General features: G+C 39.0%; 2 protein-coding genes across 6 annotated transcripts in view; one reads left to right on the top strand and one right to left on the bottom strand.

The window, feature by feature from the left end:
• Positions 1-3,790, top strand: part of zfpm2a (zinc finger protein, FOG family member 2a) — a 174,835-nt gene extending 171,045 nt beyond the window's left edge. For all 5 annotated transcript variants that reach the window (XM_077214715.1, XM_077214716.1, XM_077214718.1 and 2 more), the window contains one exon: positions 1-3,790. In XM_077214715.1, coding sequence (XP_077070830.1) covers positions 1-2,471 — 2,471 coding nt within the window. In that variant the 3' untranslated portion in view covers positions 2,472-3,790.
• LOC143722943 (uncharacterized) overlaps positions 2,639-20,533 on the bottom strand; it is a 26,104-nt gene continuing 8,209 nt past the window's right edge. Inside the window, exons 8-11 of the mRNA XM_077214720.1 lie at positions 8,303-8,441; positions 5,305-5,387; positions 4,280-4,376; positions 2,639-4,172 (exon numbers count right to left, since the gene is read on the bottom strand). Of these exons, the coding sequence (XP_077070835.1) occupies positions 4,005-4,172; positions 4,280-4,376; positions 5,305-5,387; positions 8,303-8,441 (487 nt within the window). The 3' untranslated portion in view covers positions 2,639-4,004. The remainder of the gene's footprint in view (positions 4,173-4,279; positions 4,377-5,304; positions 5,388-8,302; positions 8,442-20,533) is intronic.

Genomic DNA, 20,533 nt, shown 5'->3' on the forward strand with positions numbered 1-20,533 from the left:
GTGTCAAAATGGAGGAGTCTCTTCCCCCTGGCACCAGCTTGAAATGCACAATCTGCAACTTCACAGCAGATTCACTCCTTACATTCCAGCACCACATTCTTTCACACCTGTCACAGGCAGCCTTCAGATGCAATCACTGCCACATCAGCTTCCAGAACCATAGGGAACTGCTGCAGCATCAAGACTTACATGGACACTCTGGGAAGATTCACAGGGAGAGTGACAGCGAAAACTCCCCAAGAGGAGGAGAGGAAAGCCTGCAGGCGGCAAGAGGAGAAGTGTCAGGCAGGAAGGATGTAGTCATGCAAAGTCCCAAAAGCACACCCAACAAGGCCAACAGTCCTGATGGAGAACTTGAAAGACCTGAGAAAAAACCTACCCTCGGATTGCAGAAGGGGGAAAGTCACCCAGGCAGCAAGGCTAGTTTCTCTTACACCAGAATCAAATCAGAACCCTCTAGTCCACGGCTAGCCTCCTCTCCTGTCCAGCACAACATGGGCCCAACCTTCCCCATGGGTCCGTTTTTGTCGCAGTTTGCATTCTCCCAGGACATTTCTGTGGTACCACAAGCATCTGAGATTCTAGCAAAAATGTCAGAGCTTGTGCATCGCAGGCTACGCCATGGTGGGAACAGCTACCCTCCTGTCATCTACAGTCCTCTGATGCCCAAAGGAGCAACCTGCTTTGAATGCAACATCACCTTCAATAATCTAGATAATTACTTAGTTCATAAGAAGCACTACTGCAACAGTCGCTGGCAGCACATGGCAAAGTCCCCAGATTTCTCTAGTGTTCCGGACAAGGTTTCCGATGCTATAAGTCCAAACAGTGGCCACACTTCAGTCGGTATGCTCCCCGGATGCCTTCCATCAGAGACCGACAGTCATCTCGTGACAACAGCTTGCTTGAATTCGTCTGTTTTGGATATTATGAACGCTAGTGGGAAAGTGCCTGAAAAAGACCTCACTGGGCAAGTAAAGAAGGTTACTACACCAACAGGAGTTGAGGAAAGGCTTGGTGGAAAACAGTCTGAGGTGAAGAGTCCCAGCACATCTTTGGTGGAAAGTGACAATGACCCAAACAAGACCACCTGTGAAGCATGCAACATCACCTTCAGCCGGCATGAAACATTCATGGTTCACAAGCAGTACTATTGTGCCACTCGCCACGACCCACCCATGAAACGCATGTCCGCGAAGGTGCCTGCCATGCAGCGGACCATGAGAACACGCAAGCGGAGGAAGATGTATGAGATGTGTCTACCTGACCAAGAGCAACGGCAGCCCATGGGGCAGCCGGGATTCATGGGTTTGCCTAATCTAGGAAATCCCTGTACATCCCAAGAGACGGTAGAAAGTCTGGCCGACCGCTTCCATCCACGGTGTGACATTTTTCCAGGCCTTGTCCCGAAACACTTAGATGCTTCTCTAACTGTCTCCAAGCCCATCCTTGCCCCCAAAGGTAACGCTATTGCAGACCCACAGGAACTAGATGCTCCAATAGATCTCAGCAAAAAGTGCTCACCTCTTCCTGACAAGTCGTGTAACTCCCCTAAAAGACTCCTGGACTATCACGAATGTACCGTCTGCAAGATAAGTTTTAACAAAGTGGAGAATTACCTAGCACATAAACAGAACTTTTGCCCTGTCACAGCTGCTCAGCATGGTGAGATCTGCAATCTAGAGCAGGCGATGTTCCAGGGCATTAAGAGCGAAGGCAATAATTCAGATGACATCTATGACAAAAGTTCTGTGAAATGCGAGAAAAACGGTGGCAACAAGTTAATGGTGCAAAATGGAGGCATGTTTCTACCACACCTCGGGCCGACACCGGATCTGAAAGCTTTCGGTGATACGCAGCTCATGGCCTCGAAAGATGAGAACAAGAACATGTTTTTGCCTCACTGTCTCTATCCTGGAGCAATAAAGAAGGTGAAAGGTACAGAGCAAATTTCCCCATATTTCGGGATAAAGAGTGGCGACTACATGGCAGGGAGTCTCGCAATGCAGGGTGAGGCAGCCGAACAGGAGCAAAGCAGCAATGGCGCAGGAGAGACTGGAACAGAACCACCTGCGGCCAATGGCTGTGCCCATCCCAGCAAGGAGCCACTGCCCCTGCTGCCCAAAAACAGGGGCATGGTGATTGTCAACGGTGGTCATAAGGAGGATCGCCAGACACCAGCAACTCCCCAGCAAGAGAATCAGCCTCACAACGTCTCATCACCAGAGGAACAAACATCTCCCACGTGGGGAGCCGAGAACCCTCCCGACCCAAACGAGAATGTATCACCCACTTCTAAATCCCCCATGGAAGAATCCGCACCTGCCGGAAAAGGCATAAATGGTTCAGCGCCGCCAACAGGCAGTGGGAAGTACTGCCGCCTCTGTGACATCCAGTTCAATAACTTGTCAAACTTTATCACTCACAAGAAGTTTTACTGCTCGTCACATGCCGCTGAGCATGTGAAATGAAATTATGCTCTTCTTCCCTTGTTCTCCCCTCTTATTTTGGGTACACGGTCGTGTCTGAATTAGTGCATCATGCAGTTTTATATACTGCTTGTGGACAATCAAGAAAAGCTTCTTTTTTCGTTATTTGAAGACTTAATGCAAAATGATGAAAAAAAATCCAAGTGTAATATTGGTGCCACTTTCACATTTTATTTATTTTACAATCAGTATTAATAGGAGTAGTGCTCTTAATTTAAATTCAAAGAAAGTTTATATCAGAGTTGTTTGTAATGTTAATGTATAGTCATTCTTGTGTAGCAGACATATTGTTTACAATGTATGTTAGGTTCAAGGAGACAATAGGCACGGGATACAAAACTGAAATGCGTTTTAGATCCAACAATAGCTACTGGAGCACTTGTGTATTCTTATTTGCTGGTACAGTCTTTTGTATATGTCAAAATGTCTCTTGCAGTATGATTCTCTTGACTACAGCCTTAAAACTGTTTGGAGGGTTAACCAGGCAAAACGCTGCAGCTCATGTTTTGGCATATACTGTACACATGGCTTTGCATATACATGTTGCTGTTTGTCTGTCTTTTCTTCGACTCAGAAGTGGATGTTTAAATGAGGAGGGCAGCATTCTTGTATAGTACTTGTATTTCTGTTTGCTGAAACACCTTGTTCTCCCTTTTTAAAAATTTGCTCTCGGCGCAATACTTTATAAAAAAAAACAAGAAAAAAGGAGGGCGGGAACATTACGGAAAGCAGTATTATAAAGGGAGAAAAGCAGCTATTTCTTACTCCTGAAAAAAAAAATGAAATTGTACAAAAAGCAGGTTTATCAATGGTGATTATTGATGGGTGGGACGAGACAAGGGAATACTGTAAAAATTATCATTCCAATGTCCTTATGTAAGAAAATATTTCTTAAAAACGTTGTTGCTATGCATGTATATGGATGGAATAAAATTCCAGATCTGTTGGAAATTTTTATTTTGATGTGGTGTCAATTAAACTTCAATCCTCAGGATAAACACACAATGTTATTGTCGTCTTTCAGGATGTCTAACAGAAACATTGTTTCATAAAAATGGGGGGAGGGTTTGTGGGATTTTCACACAAAAAATGTGTCATTCACCATGGTGATTTTCATAAATTATTAATAAATCACACTACAATAATGAGAATCTGGGGGTAAACATTTTTTTTTGCTAAAAACAGTCCTTAAGTTTTTAAATCCAAATTGAATTTCCAACATCTTTTAAGGTGAAATATAACATTCTCAACAGGTTTCGTTAAATTCAACTGCATTCATAATAAAAGGCATTTTGACAAAAGTACAGAGGCAGTTTCTCTTCAGCAGTTAAAAAAAAAAGTACAATCCCTCAGCAAACAAACTACACAGATTTCGGTTTCCTTTGTAAGCAGAAATATGATGCTGTTATTTGGCTTCTTGGATCATAGAAGAGTGCACAGCTGCAGGGATGAAACTGTTATAAGTTATTGAACTGTTGTTATTGGAGAGGAGGCATTTTCTGATTCTGAAGCATCTCACTGCCTCTGTTGGTTGGACTGTCTTTGTGACACAAGCTTATGCAAATGTTTGATAACCGAGGATGGATTTTTGTAGATCATATGACGATCCGCCCCACGAATTTGAATGTGATTGGCACTGGGATAAGAACGCTCCAAAAACTTGCTCTGAAGTTCAGCAACCACCTGACGTGGAGAGATGACAGTTAATGAGACGTTCAGCAAAGGATTTGCCTCTGATTAAAACTAACACAAGTTCAGAAGTGAAGGTAGAAAGTGGGACTGACACTCACTTGGTTGAGATCTGAAGGAAGCTGATCATCAAACGATTCCCCAGTGATCACATGCACAGATGTCTTGCTAGAGAGAGGCTTATATCTGGAGATCTCCCTAAAAAGTCAAGGACATGCAAACAGCGTAAATTATGCCACTGCACGCCTAGACTAGAAATCACTATTAAGATGGTTCTTTTTTTTCTTGTGTTATACCTACACTGAATGTTTACATTTTACTTCAGTTATTGTTAATTGTTAATAACAATGCACATTATGAATTTATTGTTGATCTTGTTAATAATAATTGTTAATTGATTGTTCATAATGAACAATGATATAATGGTAAAAATCCACCCACTCTTTGTTTCATATACCCCTTAAATCCTAAATAGTGATCAATTCGCATTTTCTATACATTGTGACATCATAATGTAACAGTCCCCTCCCAGAACTGGTGCCGGAATCTGTCCTATTAGCTTAGCTCCTCCCCTGAGTGAGATGTACAAAGTCCGCCATGTTTATCTCCTCAGAGCAGCTAGTGGAAACACAAGCATGTCTCAGCTACGTAATAGACAATGTAAATGTTCTGTTTTTGGCTGCATCTATAAACACAAAATGCGTTTTACCATTTCATAGCGCTACTTTTCCATCACTTTTCTACCGGCTAGACACACGCGTTACGCACACGCCTCGCATCTTATACAGTTTCTCGGGCAGGGAACAGCATTCTATAAACGCAGCCTCAAGTTAAAAGAAGTTTAAACTTTAAAAATCGTGTCTCGACACGTTGCATTTTTCACTGCCCATGTCTCGCGTTTTTAGACGTGTTGTGTGTGGATGGCCTCGAATGGGAGGGGAAAAAAAAAACTAAAGCGCTTACAGTACATAGAAAATAATGGAAAAGTAGCACAGTGGAATGCAAAAACGCATTCTGTGGAAATTGCCCCCAACTGTTTTTCCTGTTTTGTTGTTGTCTGAGTACACCTAAGACTCATATTACATCTTGTAAAAAGGGGCATAATAGGTCCCCTTTAAAGTCTTACCGGACTTGAGATGCGCTCTCATTGAGAAAGAAATGCTCATCTACTGCAGCGCTCTGGTGGGCAGGGTTACACAGGAGATATTTCTGACAGGAGAAAAAAAAAAATCAAACATTCTCTATGCAAAACACACAAGAAATTAAAATCTCACTTAATAGCTAAGACAAATGCATTTACGTAGACGCATACAGCATTATGCCAGGAATGTTTGACCGAGTTGTTCAAATATTTCATTGTTACTCTTTGATCATTATAATAGGAATGCAGATGTAAAACTCTCTTGGTGACCTCGGACAGACGCACTTGAAAGCGTCAAGTCAACACTTGAGTCAATTGCACGAGGGGAGCAGACCCTCTCATGAAGAATAATCCTCCATTCTGAGAGGCAGAGCAGTCAAATTAAATGTCGACAAGCATTTCAAGGGCCACAATTCCTCTACGTTAAACATGAAAGCACCATGTAACCACTAATTGCTATTTGATTGTCTGTGTTCTGGTGTAAAGAAGTCGTATGCGAATACGGTGTAAGCATTGACAAAACCTTTTCCTTTATTTCTCTAAATAATTTGATTTGTAGTTGTCACATTTGTTGACGAGTCACTATGGGCAACAGCAAGACTTGATGCTGGCCTGGCATGAAATATTTTTAACACATGGACCTGAAGTTGACATTACCTGCGGTGTGACACATACTGCATTTCGCCATTTTTATAATTATTATACATGCATTTTTATTAGTTAAGAGAATGTCACACTTCATCATTTAAATTGATCTAGTAAAAGAGAAAAGAGGTGTTTAAAAGAGAAATTAAAAAATGGGGAGGAAAATTAATCAGTAAGGACATATTAAATTGACCAGTATTAGTATAGACATTAATAATTTTGCAAAAGATATCAATTTCAAATAAATGCTGTTCTTTTAAACATTCTATTCATGAAAGAATCATGAAAAAAATAAAAATAAAAAACAAGAATAAAGAATAAGAAAACAGTTTTAAAAATATTTCACAATATTAATGTTTCTGAGCATAAGAGACTTCTTCCCAACTGTTGAACAGTAGTGTATAATTTATGGCTGGACTCATGCATATATACATTTCTTTCAATAAATACAAACCATGAATTGAACATGTATTAATAAGATTATTATAAAGATATTACATAAATTAAGCGCAGTCTGGTTATTTATGAGCTTTCAGAAATTTACAACAGTCAGAAACTGTTGAAAACTAATATAGAAATAGTGGGATGTGCTGAGAAATAAATCCTAACTCACTCACAATTCCTGTGTCCTCTCGTATAAAACAGCAAGTTTTCGTAACAAACAAGTAGTAAAAAATGAATGGCATGGCAAATGTGCATTCAATGTATTATGTCATGATCTTTTACGACACAAAGGCACTTTATTCAGTGAACTGACTGAGGCAAATTCTCCAATGACTTCCACTGACACCGGTCTCCAAAACAGCAGTTGGCGTTTCTGAAGTTGGCGAATGTAACAAATACGTAAGTAACATGAATCTGACGACGTATACCCTTTCATTTATACATTCATACTAACGTAAAAAAATGTTTTTTAAAACGTGACGTTTAACCATTATGCTTCAACTTGCCAACAATATAAGCAAAGTTGTTGTTGTCTCTAGCAAACATGCAGATATGTAAAGCTTGTTTATTTTGTTTTTTTTAAATCTAACGTTACAAAGAAACATATTGCTTTCGTTTTATGCTTCTAATCTTTCCCGGACAAATGAGACAGAGGTCTTAAAAACACTGTGTCTGTTTTTATGCAGATAGAGAGGAAGGATGGGCATGTATGAAATAAAGGGGACAAAATGTACCTAGTCCTCACCGCCGTCCTGTCGTGCATTAATTATTTCAACCTCCTTATAAAGGCAAAACATTCCTCTAAATCACCTCTTCCGTTCCTCAGGTCAACCTTCGATTCATGTCGTAAATGGGAATCTGTAGCTTTTTGAGGGGAAGAGGGGGCATTCAAAATTCTAATAAATGTTTTGCATATTCGTGGCCGCATGTTAACGTGCATGAAATTGGGTGGAACTGGAGCGAAGAAAGCGGCGTCGTACATTGACTGCACGCGGCTGTTGTGCATCGTGACCTGAGAAACCCTGTCTGAAGGCGTTTCACAAAGAATCCGCGTCAGTCTCTGTCTGCAGACTCTCACATTCACAGTCAGTCCGGGAGAGTTTTTCATCTTAGACAACTGATCATTAAACTGCTTCTCTTGTTCTCCAGAAATCCTGCCCTGCGTCTCAACTAGCTCATAGACACGACTGTAATTTAAGCAACAGCACCACCAAGTGGCCATGTTGTAGGAATTGAGTTTTTTCCCTACCAATGAGAATCAACTACATTCATTATCAACAGCAACAAAAAGTTTGTTGAAAAATTAAGTTGTAATTTCTTTTTATAGTTTAAACAAGTTACAACAAGAATTCGAAAACCATGAATTCAATCAATTATGTTAATATTTTGACAACTAACACGAATATTTTATAGGTTTAACAAGTAAAACTAAAATTAGTTATTTAAGAACTTATAATTATTTTAATCTTTTGACATTTAATATGCATTTGTATTTTAAGTTGTAATTTATTCTAAGACAAAATCATGAAATTAATCATAATTAATTATTTTAATGTTTTCACAGTGGCTTAACAAGTAAAACCAAAAGTACTCATTTCAGAACTTTTAGGGGCTCTTTATTAATTTATTACTTGGGTTTTTATTCATGTATTGTTTTATATATATACTGTTTATATGGTGTACATCGCTTTGAGAATCTGCTTTTAAAGGCGCTTTTACAGTTTATTATTATTGTTATGAGTATTTTTATTTTAAGAGACAGAGTAGAGAAAGAATTCTCTGATGACTGAGGCATCATAACCTTTAGTTGTCTGTTCACTCACTGGTCTGCTTAAGAGACACGATTAGCCATCAAACTAAAAGATCCAGGCTCAGATGGACCCTGTGGACTGACCTGTATCTGTAGGATTTCCTCCGAGACACCGTCTCCCTGAATGAGCGGCTTCAACATGCCCAGAATTATGAGCAGACGACTCAAACCTGCGGCTGCGGAGAACTGCATCATCTGCAGGGATGGGACCAGGTGAGAGTACCTGTCAACATACACAAACAGAAGATTTGATCTGATTACAATTCACTTACTGTGACCTTCATAACTTTGACCCATCCCAAAAAGACCAAATATTGAAATCAAGCAACAAAAATTGTTCGTTTACTTCTGGGTCACCGTGTGGATGATAAAGCGCAGAACATTGAGCAGTGGCGTGTGAATCAGTGACAGGAGTCTCCTGTGATGAACTGCATTAATTGAGCGGTCATTACCAGCGCATGAAGGACTAAATGACTCCTCGCTGTGCAGTCAAATGCTTCACAATGACAGCTCATTTATGAAGAATGAATCAATGACACAGAAACACGTATCAACACTTGTGAAGAATATTTAGACAAAACAACAAAAACACACACGCACACACGTATGACAGAACACTTCTGTTAATGCTCTGGAAGTTGCTAGAGTATTGCTGGATGGTTTGCTAGGGAGCTGCTAGTGTATTCTGGCTGGTTGCTAACTCGGCCAAGTCTAAATGAGTCTCTATTCTGGTCTCTTGAATTGGCTCAGGTTCCTCTTCTTATGTCTATGAAATATTTTTGTATGTTTTATCGCCTGTCGCCAGGAGTAAATCTAGATTGCTTAGAAAAATAATAGAACGCTTTTCTTTAAGAAGACCCACATGATAGGTATCATTTATGTTCAAGAGCAAGACTGTGACTAAAAATAATATAATTCGACAAAAATAAAATCTAAAATTGACCAAAGTTTTAGGGATAGTTTTGCGTGTGTCCATATGCTGTTTCATCGGATATCTTTTCATTTGAACAATGAGCGAGGAACAGTGCAAGTAGAGCTTGTAGCCTGTTCATCACATAGTTGGCATGAATAGCATGTTGCTAGCATAAATTAGCACGTTGCTAGCATGTTGCTAGCATGATTTAACACGTTGCTAGCATGTCCTAAGCTATTTGCTATAGGCTTTGTTAGTGATAGATACTGTTTGTATTGGATGAAGCTAAAAAACCTCAATGAAAGTGTATGGGACTTTTTGTAGTTTTGATCGTCTGTTTAGTAAAAATCGTAAGTGTAAAAATATAATATATAAAATAACATTTTTAGGGAAAGTTTTGTGCATGTCCATATGGGTTTTTTATCAGATATCATCTCATTTAAACAACGAGCAAGGAACAAAGTGCAAGTGGTGCTTCCAATTCACAAAAACTGACTTTCATGAATCGTTTATTTTCAACAAGTCAGTCGAAATGATTCACAAAACAACAAGAGTTTTTTGTATTTAATGACACCCTTATTAAACCTCTTCAAATAACAGGCATTGTCATCATTAAAAAAATAAAAAATAAAAAAATATATAAAAGCAAATTATAACAAATTAAATTAAAACTTAATCAGTACACATACTGTAGTCTAAGTCATTGCTTTAAGGATTGAAATAAAAATTTCAAATAATTTTTAAATGCCACAAAACTTGGGCGCAAAAAGGCATTTGTGCAGTTAACACTTAGCCTACCTATAATCAAAATATTATTACACAAAAATTCAACCTACTCGCTCCAGGGTTAGCGGTAAAGTCATTGAATCATTCAGAACTGTTACTGGACCATTCGGTTAAGTCTAACTTGTATAATTATTTTTTTCTGACTGTTAGTGCATGTTATACAACCAAAAGTCATTTGGCCCCTAAATGATTCTTTAGGAAACACTGCAATATGATAATGCACCTCAGTTTAATACTTAGCATTAGGGGTTTGTTCAAATAGTAGGCTAATAATGATGTAGGCCTAATAAAAACAGTGCAGAGTTCAGACAAGTCATACTGAAATTATCCAGCCGCTTGACCTTCCATCAAAAGTTTAGCACCGAAAGTTAAAGACTGAGAGTTTGAGCTCATCTTTTTAAATATTCTTTCCCATGTCATTTTACCCCTTTTTCTTCAAACCGTTCTTCCCTGACACTTTTCATCTGTCAGCATTTCCCCCAAACACGGCCCGTATCGAGCCTGACAATTTGATTCGGAGTCAAATCAGTCCACTCGCACTGACATTTTATTTTCACCTGTCCTATTCTTTTCATTTCGTCATTCTATCAATTCCTCCGGTGCTAATTCTGCCCGGTAGGTCTGGATTATGCGCAGGAAGGCATGCGTGTCAAAGGGAAATTTTGCGAGGGTAAAGACAGCCAGATAGGAGGATGAATTAAACAGATAACGGCAGGCAGACGGAGTGAGGAAGTCGTGTCAAGCAAAACGCCTCACCAATGTTGGTCATTTTCCGTTCCGTTCTCTCTCTCTCTCCTTCCCCCCTCCTTAAGCATGACAGAAAACTATCTAAATGAATAAAAAAAGTGACGAAATGACTTTGGTGCCGTGGACTTTCTGCTCTTTGACTTCCCATATGGATTAGTGCAGGCTGAATGGAGTCTGTTTCTTTTGTAAGAACCAACACATGAGTCTGTATGAATGTTTCTCTCTCTTTGACACACACACACACACACACACACACTGTGCTTGATAAGAGCCATCTGAATTTGCATGGCAAATTATATCCTGTACGACCACTTGAGCTGCCCAGATGGACGGCTGAAAACCAATGAGAGAAGATTATGACAAATACATTTCAACTGATTATTTACCTTTGCTTGATTCAAACCGATATGACAGGATGGACTGCCGGCCTAATACAAAATATTTCCTTCTGTTCATATATTGAATTTCACAGTTTGATTTGTCAGAAATAGACATTTTACATTGCAAAAGCAGTGAAATTTAACAACCAAAAACAATTAATATCTATGATATAAATGTTAAATTTAAAAGTGTTATTCTGAATTACTACCATCACCAAATAAATTTGCGAAGACAATCCTGAACATTTGATATTGGTTTGACAAATGGATTTGGAAAAATGAACATTTGGAAAACATTAACAAAATAAAAAAATAAATACAAAATCCTTAAATGTTTATGTGTTTAAAGGATTATGAAAAATTAAAAAAAAAATTGCATTTTCTTTAAACAAGGTTTGGGGTGTATTTCCTCTGCTGAAAACGAATCTCACTTGCCGGTCTGTGGTTTGGAAACCAGCTGAAGACCATTGGCCAGTTTCAGAGACCACATTAAACTAGCTTAATGATCAGTAATAAACTTGGGCTGGTTTCATTTCTTCAGCTGATTCTGATTCTCACTGACTATACTGTCAGTGAGCAACTGATTTGATCCCTTCCTAGTCTACTGACAAGTATCTAGTGGTGAGACAGATGCTCTAATAGCATCTTTAATGTAAACTTCAGAGGAAGAAATTAGGTTACAGTCGAAAAGTTTGTCAGTTCAAACTGTCCATTTCAATAAATCAACTCACGAGTCAATTAGGCTGTCATGGCTTCATCACTCAAAAATGCTCGCATGAGGCCTTTTTCTTGTATTAGAAATTTAATCAAAAACATGTGATGCTAATTATTGCTGCTTAATACTCTGTATTGTAATCATCATTATAAAAAATATTTTAAAATATTTGTTCTAAAAAAATGCACTGATTTTAACTACAAATTTACTTTGAATTCCTGCATTCAATATTTTGAATCTCCTTGATAACTTTATAGCTGTTTGGATAAAATAATTTTTCCTCTGACAAAAAAATGCCAGCTAACGCGGTGTATAAAGCCATATATAGTGGTGAGGTCGTTCTGAGTGCGGTCAGTAGGGGGCAGTCGTGTCTCACTGTGATAGACTGTGAGTGTACAAGAACAGCTGAAAAAACAGCACTATAATGTGTCCTTCATTACTGTTGACTGACAGCATTTGCTCCAGCACAAGAAACTCTAACAACTGTTAATTTTAATTTTTGGAGCCAGACCCATGAAATTCCAGAGGATATCTCTCCTACAGAAGGGCTTGTTATAGACAAGGCCAGCAATTTTACCAATATGACTTTTATACACATAAGACGACTTGATTGAATGCCTTTAACTTTTTTCTTTGAGAGGTGTCCGTGACGAAGGCGTCTGACTGTGAAGTCTTCATCAATCATCTTGCACCTCAGACCTGTCACGGCCTACTCAGCTTGGCATTGTCTCGTGCCGTACTTCACATCAACAATGGTTTAATCACTGGATGTTGGCAAGTTGTTGTGCTGGTGGTTGCAAGTAGGCATTCCCACTAGATTACACTGTCCAAAACAACTAAAAGACGAATAACACGAGATCCACGGTCTTCATTTTATTAGTATCTGTTAATGTTTTCCAGTGACTTTGTCCCTGCAAATGAGTGAACACCCCTTGATTGACTCAGTCCACTGTTTTTAAGAGATTAAACACAATAAGAGCTGTTTTTCCTGACTGGAAGCTCCAAGTACAGCCAATAAACAAGAGCTTAAGTTAAAAAAAATTATATATATATATATATATATATATATATATATATATATATATATATATATATTAGGGCTGGGCAAGTTAACGCGTTATTATCGCGTTAACGCATTTATTAATTAATGCAGACAAATTTTTTATCGCACGTTAACGCAGTATTTTTTTATTATTATTATTTTGAAAGTCCGTTGCTCACTGGCTCTGAATACACATAGGCCTACAGTCAAACCATGATCACAGGACGGGTGGGATGTTGGTCAGCCAGCAAATAGTCTCAGCCTCAGACGTCACGCCCACGAACCGTTCGCTGAACGTCTGATGCATACGGCACACTTTTCTGGAAACACTTCAGGAGTTTCGAAGTCGTGATCTGATTGGTTGAATTCTACAGGATGTCCGGGAGACGCGTGCGTCGCGTTCTTTATCAGTCCGCCTCGAAACAAATGCCGTGACGCCAAAACCCCTCGTGGAAGAAGAAAGCCGTTGTGTTTACAACCGTGACAATAAACGCTTACCAGGATCAACTAAACGCTGGATTTTCAAAAGTATGTGAAGTTTGCAGCTCCACTGTTGCAGTAAACTTGCATAACGTTCTTGAATGAATAATTGATTAGAAGCACGCCGGTCTGTTATTGTTAGGACATCGACATTATATCGTCCCGCCCCTAAACATGACGCAGAACAAAACTAACTTTGATTGGTTGCGTTACATGTCAGTCAAACGTCCTCTTGGGCGATCCTTAACCCACCCAAACAAGCAGTGGAGAGAGGCAGGTTCTCTCTGGTGAACAGTTAAAGGGTTGCGCTCCGCGAGTGAATGACAGGAGCTCTATGGATAGTACCTATAAAACCTATAGATAATAACTATTTAGATTCTGGAAACTCACTAACAGCAAGCCGAGGATCAGTCTCTCTTCTAATGATTTGTGCTGCGCGTCCTTTATAAAAAGTTATAGACAATTCAACTTCGGCAACGAGCGGGCGCGAGCGCGTGAGGCAAGCATGACCGCAACAGTTTCACAGGAACGCACCCGCTTGTCGCTGCACCTGGTGCTCGACCACTTCACCTCACTCTTGGCTGATTTATACTTCTGCGTCGTACTTACGCCGAAGACTATACGCTATAGACTACGCGTTGGTTTTCATTTATATCTCTGCGTCGTTGTCCGCGTTGACGCGCAATTGCACATACAGAGGGAGCATGTGAAACCCGGGGAGCGGTTCTAGCAATCACAGCGCTTGCGGTAACTTTACGCGTAGAATTGACGTTACATTTTTGGAGAGGTGCAAGTCAGGGTACGCCGAAGTGTACCCGCGCTTCACAGCTACGGCGTGAGTATAAAGTATAAATTGTTTTTTTACTCTGTTTAATGTAATCTTACGTGGGAAACCATGGCATAACTAAACCTAAGCTACTATAAGTAACGTTGGTCGACTTATATATGTAGTAGTGATCATGACCTCTCTGACTACTACATAGACTGTTTCTGCTGCTCCCTGATAAAAGATACCTGTTCAGAAAAAAAACAAGAAAATTGGACTCGTTTTAACAAACTAGATAAAAGATAATGCCCTGGCAGTGGCAAATAGCTTTGTGTAAATATTTGATTTGATTACATTAATGTTTAAGTTGAGATTTGAGATTACTGTGTAAAGGGAATACTGCTGGTATAAAAGCACCTTATTTGTTTAAAGTTATTGCACTTTTGTGTATATAGCAGTACATTTAAATCAAAAATGTGCAATACACTACTTTAGAAGTCATTATTCAATTTTGCGCATAACATGCGATTAATCGCGATTAAAAATGTAATCGTTGCCCAGCACTAATATATATATATATATATATTCTTAATATATATACAGGTCCTTCTCAAAAAATAAGCATATTGTGATAAAGTTCATTATTTTCCATAATGTAATGATAAAAATTAAACTTTCATATATTTTAGATTCATTGCACACCAACTGAAATATTTCAGGTCTTTTATTGTTTTAATACTGATGATTTTGGCATACAGCTCATGAAAACCAAAAATTCCTATCTCAAAAAATTAGCATATCATGAAAAGGGTCTCTAAACGAGCTATTAACCTAATCATCTGAATCAACTAATTAACTCTAAACACCTGCAAAAGATTCCTGAGGCTTTTAAAAACTCCCAGCCTGTTTCATTACTCAAAACCGCAATCATGGGTAAGACTGCCGACCTGACTGCTGTCCAGAAGGCCATGATTGACACCCTCAAGCAAGAGGGTAAGACACAGAAAGAAATTTCTGAACAAATAGGCTGTTCCCAGAATGCTGTTTCAAGGCATCTCAGTGGGAAGTCTGTGGGAAGGAAAAAGTGTGGCAAAAAACGCTGCACAACGAGAAGAGGTGACCGGACCCTGAGGAAGATTGTGGAGAAGGACCGATTCCAGACCTTGGGGGACCTGCGGAAGCAGTGGACTGAGTCTGGAGTAGAAACATCCAGAGCCACCGTGCACAGGCGTGTGCAGGAAATGGGCTACAGGTGCCGCATTCCCAAGGTCAAGCCACTTTTGAACCAGAAACAGCGGCAGAAGCTCCTGACCTGGGCCACAGAGAAGCAGCACTGGACTGTTGCTCAGTGGTCCAAAGTACTTTTTTCGGATGAAAGCAAATTTTGCATGTCATTCGGAAATCAAGGTGCCAGAGTCTGGAGGAAGACTGGGGAGAAGGAAATGCCAAAATGCCTGAAGTCCAGTGTCAAGTACCCACAGTCAGTGATGGTCTGGGGTGCCATGTCAGCTGCTGGTGTTTGTCCACTGTGTTTTATCAAGGGCAGGGTCAATGCAGCTAGCTATCAGGAGATTTTGGAGCACTTCATGCTTCCATCAGCTGAAAAGCTTTATGGAGATGAAGATTTCATTTTTCAGCAGAACCTGGCACCTGCTCACAGTGCCAAAACCACTGGTAAATGGTTTACTGAACATGGTATTACTGTGCTCAATTGGCCTGCCAACTCTCCTGACCTGAACCCCATTGAGAATCTGTGGGATATTGTGAAGAGAAATTTGAGAGACGCAAGACCCAACACTTTGGATGAGCTTAAGGCCAATATCGAAGCATCCTGGGCCTCCATAACACCTCAGCAGTGCCACAGGCTGATTGCCTCCATGCCACGCCACATTGAAGCAGTCATTTCTGCAAAAGGATTCCCGACCAAGTATTGAGTTCATAACTGAACATTATTATTTGAAGGTTGACTTTTTTTTGTATTAAAAACACTTATTTTATTGGTCGGATGAAATATGCTAATTTTTTGAGATAGGAATTTTGTGTTTTCATGAGCTGTATGCCAAAATCATCAGTATTAAAACAATAAAAGACCTGAAATATCTCAGTTGGTGTGCAATGAATCTAAAATATATGAAAGTTTAATTTTATCATTACATTATGGAAAGTAATGAACTTTATCACAATATGCAAATTTTTTGAGAAGGACCTGTATATATTCCTGGAGTAAACCCTACGTTATGGGGACACAAGGATGGCAATACCAGTGTTTTTTGAAAATGTAAAAATGCAGAATGTTTTCTGTGATGGGCAGGTTTAGGGTAAGGCGATATAATATACAGTTTGTACAGAATAAAAATCATTATGTCTATGAAAGTCTCCATAAACATGGAGACCCAATGTGTGTGTGGGGGTGTAGAAAAATTAAAATTTTCCAGATTGTTCTACTGGAGCATCAGCCACAGAAATTTTGATGAGCTTCTTTTTTTTGCAGTTTGAAAGATGGGATGCACAAACAGAGAAGACTTTATCTTGAGGGAAATCCGAGAGAGAGAGAGACTTTAAAAGTTGACAATTCTGACATGTTTATGTGTAAATGCCAGCGTGGGGTTTTCTGACAGCTGCTTCTGTTCCTTTAAAAGCAAAAACACAGTCTGTACTGTGTAAACCTCACAGGAACTTAATTCAGCTGTTTTTTGTCACCACGGCAAAAAAGAAAAAGACCAAAAAGAACATCTGTTCACATTCAAACATATTCTGATATGACTAGCAAACCCAGCTAAAACCAGTGTTTTGCAATGGTAGCTGGTTTGTTGCTGGTTCAAGATTATCTAGCTGGTAGCCCAGTTGACCACCTAAACTGTTGCCAAATTCATTTTAAATTGATTTTAAGTGGATTTTCCAGTATGGCTAGATTCAACTTGTGTCACCTCTGATGTGCCAGATGATTTTCATGATCTGACCATTTCTGAGCATTTACACAAGTCCCTGACCACACATCTGAGTTCAGACCCGATGAAGGCAGGGACACTCTTGTTCTCCAGCGATGGGGAGTGACTCTTTTTTTTTTTTTTTTTTTTGATATAACAGAACTCATTTCAGAGTGAGGCAGTGTTAATGAGACGCCCTTTTGATGTGGAAACCCTGCTGGCACAGGGAAGACGCTGATACCGTCTCCGCTGTCATCCTCAGGTGCAGCGGCTCTCCCTATTGGACACCACCAGTTTATCTCTTAGTCGCCACACGAGGCTTCCTGAAAGGACGAAGACGGCAATTACGCAGACTTGTGACCCAATTAAAAAGATTCAAAAGAATACGGAGCCACTCCAGTCAGCAAAACAAAGAGTCTTTTTAGTTTGAGTTTACGCCTCATGTAATGGCCTCTCATTGCTCAAAGAATTAATGGCTGATTTGACACACCCTGGAGACACTTAGTAACATAAAACGAATCTGTAAGCAAGAAATGGAGCTAGACATTAATGCTTGTCAAAAAGTCCTAAAGGAAAATTTACAGCATTTGAATCATAATATGCAACCAATAATATAATTTGCTTTCCAAATGGAAACAAAATATAATCCTCAAAGAATTCAATAAAATAATAATAAAAAATAAAACGCATGTATAGTATCTACACTCACCTAAAGGATTATTAGGAACACCTGTTCAATTTCTCATTAATGCAATTATCTAATCAACCAATCACATGGCAGCTACTTCAATGCATTTAGGGGTGTGGTCCTGGTCATGACAATCTCCTGAACTCCAAACTGAATGTCAGAATGGGAAAGAAAGGTGATTTAAGCAATTTTGAGCGTGGCATGGTTGTTGGTGCCAGACGGGCCGGTCTGAGTATTTCACAATCTGCTCAGTTACTGGCATTTTCACGCACAACCATTTCTAGGGTTTACAACGAATGGTGTGAAAAAGGAAAAACATCCAGTATGCGGCAGTCCTGTGGGCGAAAATGCCTTGTTGATGCTAGAGGTCAGAGGAGAATGGGCCTACTGATTCAAGCTGATAGAAGAGCAACTTTGACTGAAATAACCACTTGTTACAACCGAGGTATGCAGCAAAGCATTTGTGAAGCCACAACACGCACAACCTTGAGGCGGATGGGCTACAACAGCATAAGACCCCATCGGGTACCACTCATATCCACTACAAATAGGAAAAAGAGGCTACAATTTGCAAGAGCTCACCAAAATTGGACAGTTGAAGACTAGAAAAATGTTGCCTGGTCTGATGAGTCTCGATTTCTGTTGAGACATTCAGATGGCAGAGTCAGAATTTGGCGTAAACAGAATGAGAACATGGATCCATCATGCTTTGTTACCACTGTGCAGGCTGGTGGTGGTGGTGTAATGGTGTGGGGGATGTTTTCTTGGCACAGTTTAGGCCCCTTAGTGCCAATTGGGCATTGTTTAAATGCCACGGCCTACCTGAGCATTGTTTCTGACCATGTCCATCCCTTTATGGCCACCATGTACCCATCTTCTGATGGCTACTTCCAGCAGGATAATGCACCATGTCACAAAGCTCGAATCATTTCAAATTGGTTTCTTGAACATGACAATGAGTTCACTGTATTAAAATGGCCCCCACAGTCACCAGATCTCAACCCAATAGAGCATCTTTGGGGTGTGGTGGAACGGGAGCTTTGTGCCCTGGATGTGCATCCCACAAATCTCCATCAACTGCAAGATGCTATCCTATCAATATGGGCCAACATTTCTAAAGAATGCTTTCAGCACCTTGTTGAATCAGTGCCACGAAGAATTAAGGCAGTTCTGAAGGCGAAAGGGGGTCAAACACAGTATTAGTATGGTGTTCCTAATAATCCTTCAGGTGAGTGTATATATCTCCACTGTAAAAAAAAAAGTTGAGTTAACGTAAAACATTTAATGCGATAGGTTGCCTTAGTTTTTAAGTTAACTCAACTAATTTGTTCCAATTAAAGTCAACTTAAATACTTTGTTTTGTTAAATACTTGATGAAATACTTTTCATCATGAGTAAAATGTCTTGTTATGGGCTACTAAAAAACAAGTTGGCAAAAAATAAGGCAACCTATCACACTCAGCTTTTTAAGTTAACTCAATTAATTCATTCCAGTTAGTCAACTTAAAAACTTGTGTTAAGAGGTAGTGTTTTGAACTTAAAAAATCTTGTCAGGGCAACTACAAAATGTTTAGCAATGGAACCAGAAACAATTCTTGTTTTCAAAGATAATTGATATGAACATTATTTGCCTCTTAAAACTAGAGACAAACATTTAACTATATAATATATTTAATCTATAGGCTTGCTTTAGGACAGTTAGCAGAACTATATTAGTTTTAAAATCTTGAGATATGGCCAGGAATGGGCAGTTTATCTTATTGGGAAACTAGTCTTCCTATTGGGAGCTACATTACTGTACAAAAGTTTGGGGTTGGTAAGGTTTTTGAATGTCTCTAACGCTCAGCAGGGTTGCATTTATTTGATAAAAATACAGTAAAAAAAAAGTAATATTGAGTAATATTGTGAAATATTATTACAAATTAAAATAGCGCTTTTCTATTTGAATTTTTTTAATGTAATTTATTCCTTTGATAGCAAAGCTAAATTTTCAGCAGAAATGTTTCAGTCTTCAGAGTCACATGATCCTTCAGAAATCATTCTAATATGCAGCTCAAGTAACACTTATTATTATTATTCAATGCTAAAAACAGTTGTGATGCTATATTTTTGGTTGGAAAATGTGATATTTCAGGATTCAAGATTTCCAGAACAGCATTGAAATAAAAATCTTTTGTAACAATGTAAAAGTCTTTACTGTCACTTGTGATCTATTTAATGTGTCCTTGCTGAATAAATGTATTAATTTATTTTCTTTTTTTTAAAACTCCTCACCCTTAACTTTTGAACGGTAGTGTACTTGTCATAAAATATCTAGCATTCTTGTGTTCTGGCGGTATACCATAAGACAATTCCCATTATAATCAGTTCCAAATTACAATATAAGTTCCAATAGGAATTGTATTATGCCAGTAACTGCAGATAATAAAAGTACATTGTAGACAATTCCACAATTACTCCAGCCTGCAAAGCTGTTCTAAAAAATAGTATGCAGTATTTATATCGCACAGATATCACAATCTCAAACAGAGGTGTTTAATACATCTTCAGCATCTTTAATTTAAACCAGCAGCACTTTTGATTTAAGTAAGATCAGTAATACAACTTGTGTTATACGGATATTAACTTAAGCCCTGACTTAATATCCACAACATTGAATTCCCTGTGTCCTAAGTAATTGGATTGCATGTACACCGTCTTGCACTCAATAGGTTGAGCATCTATTAATCAAAGCGTAATTGCGCACATTTCCCAGATAAATGGCGCTGCTTCACGTCCAGTCATGTACAAATGAGTCAATCCGGACATATTCATTTCTTATCTAGCTGAACTCATTCGAGTCGCATAATGGCGATAAATAATAGAGGTAGG

This window comes from Siphateles boraxobius, unplaced genomic scaffold, assembly GCF_051911475.1.
Source record: "Siphateles boraxobius isolate OS27281-9 unplaced genomic scaffold, OSU_SipBor_1 68, whole genome shotgun sequence".
Lineage (NCBI taxonomy): Eukaryota > Metazoa > Chordata > Actinopteri > Cypriniformes > Leuciscidae > Siphateles > Siphateles boraxobius.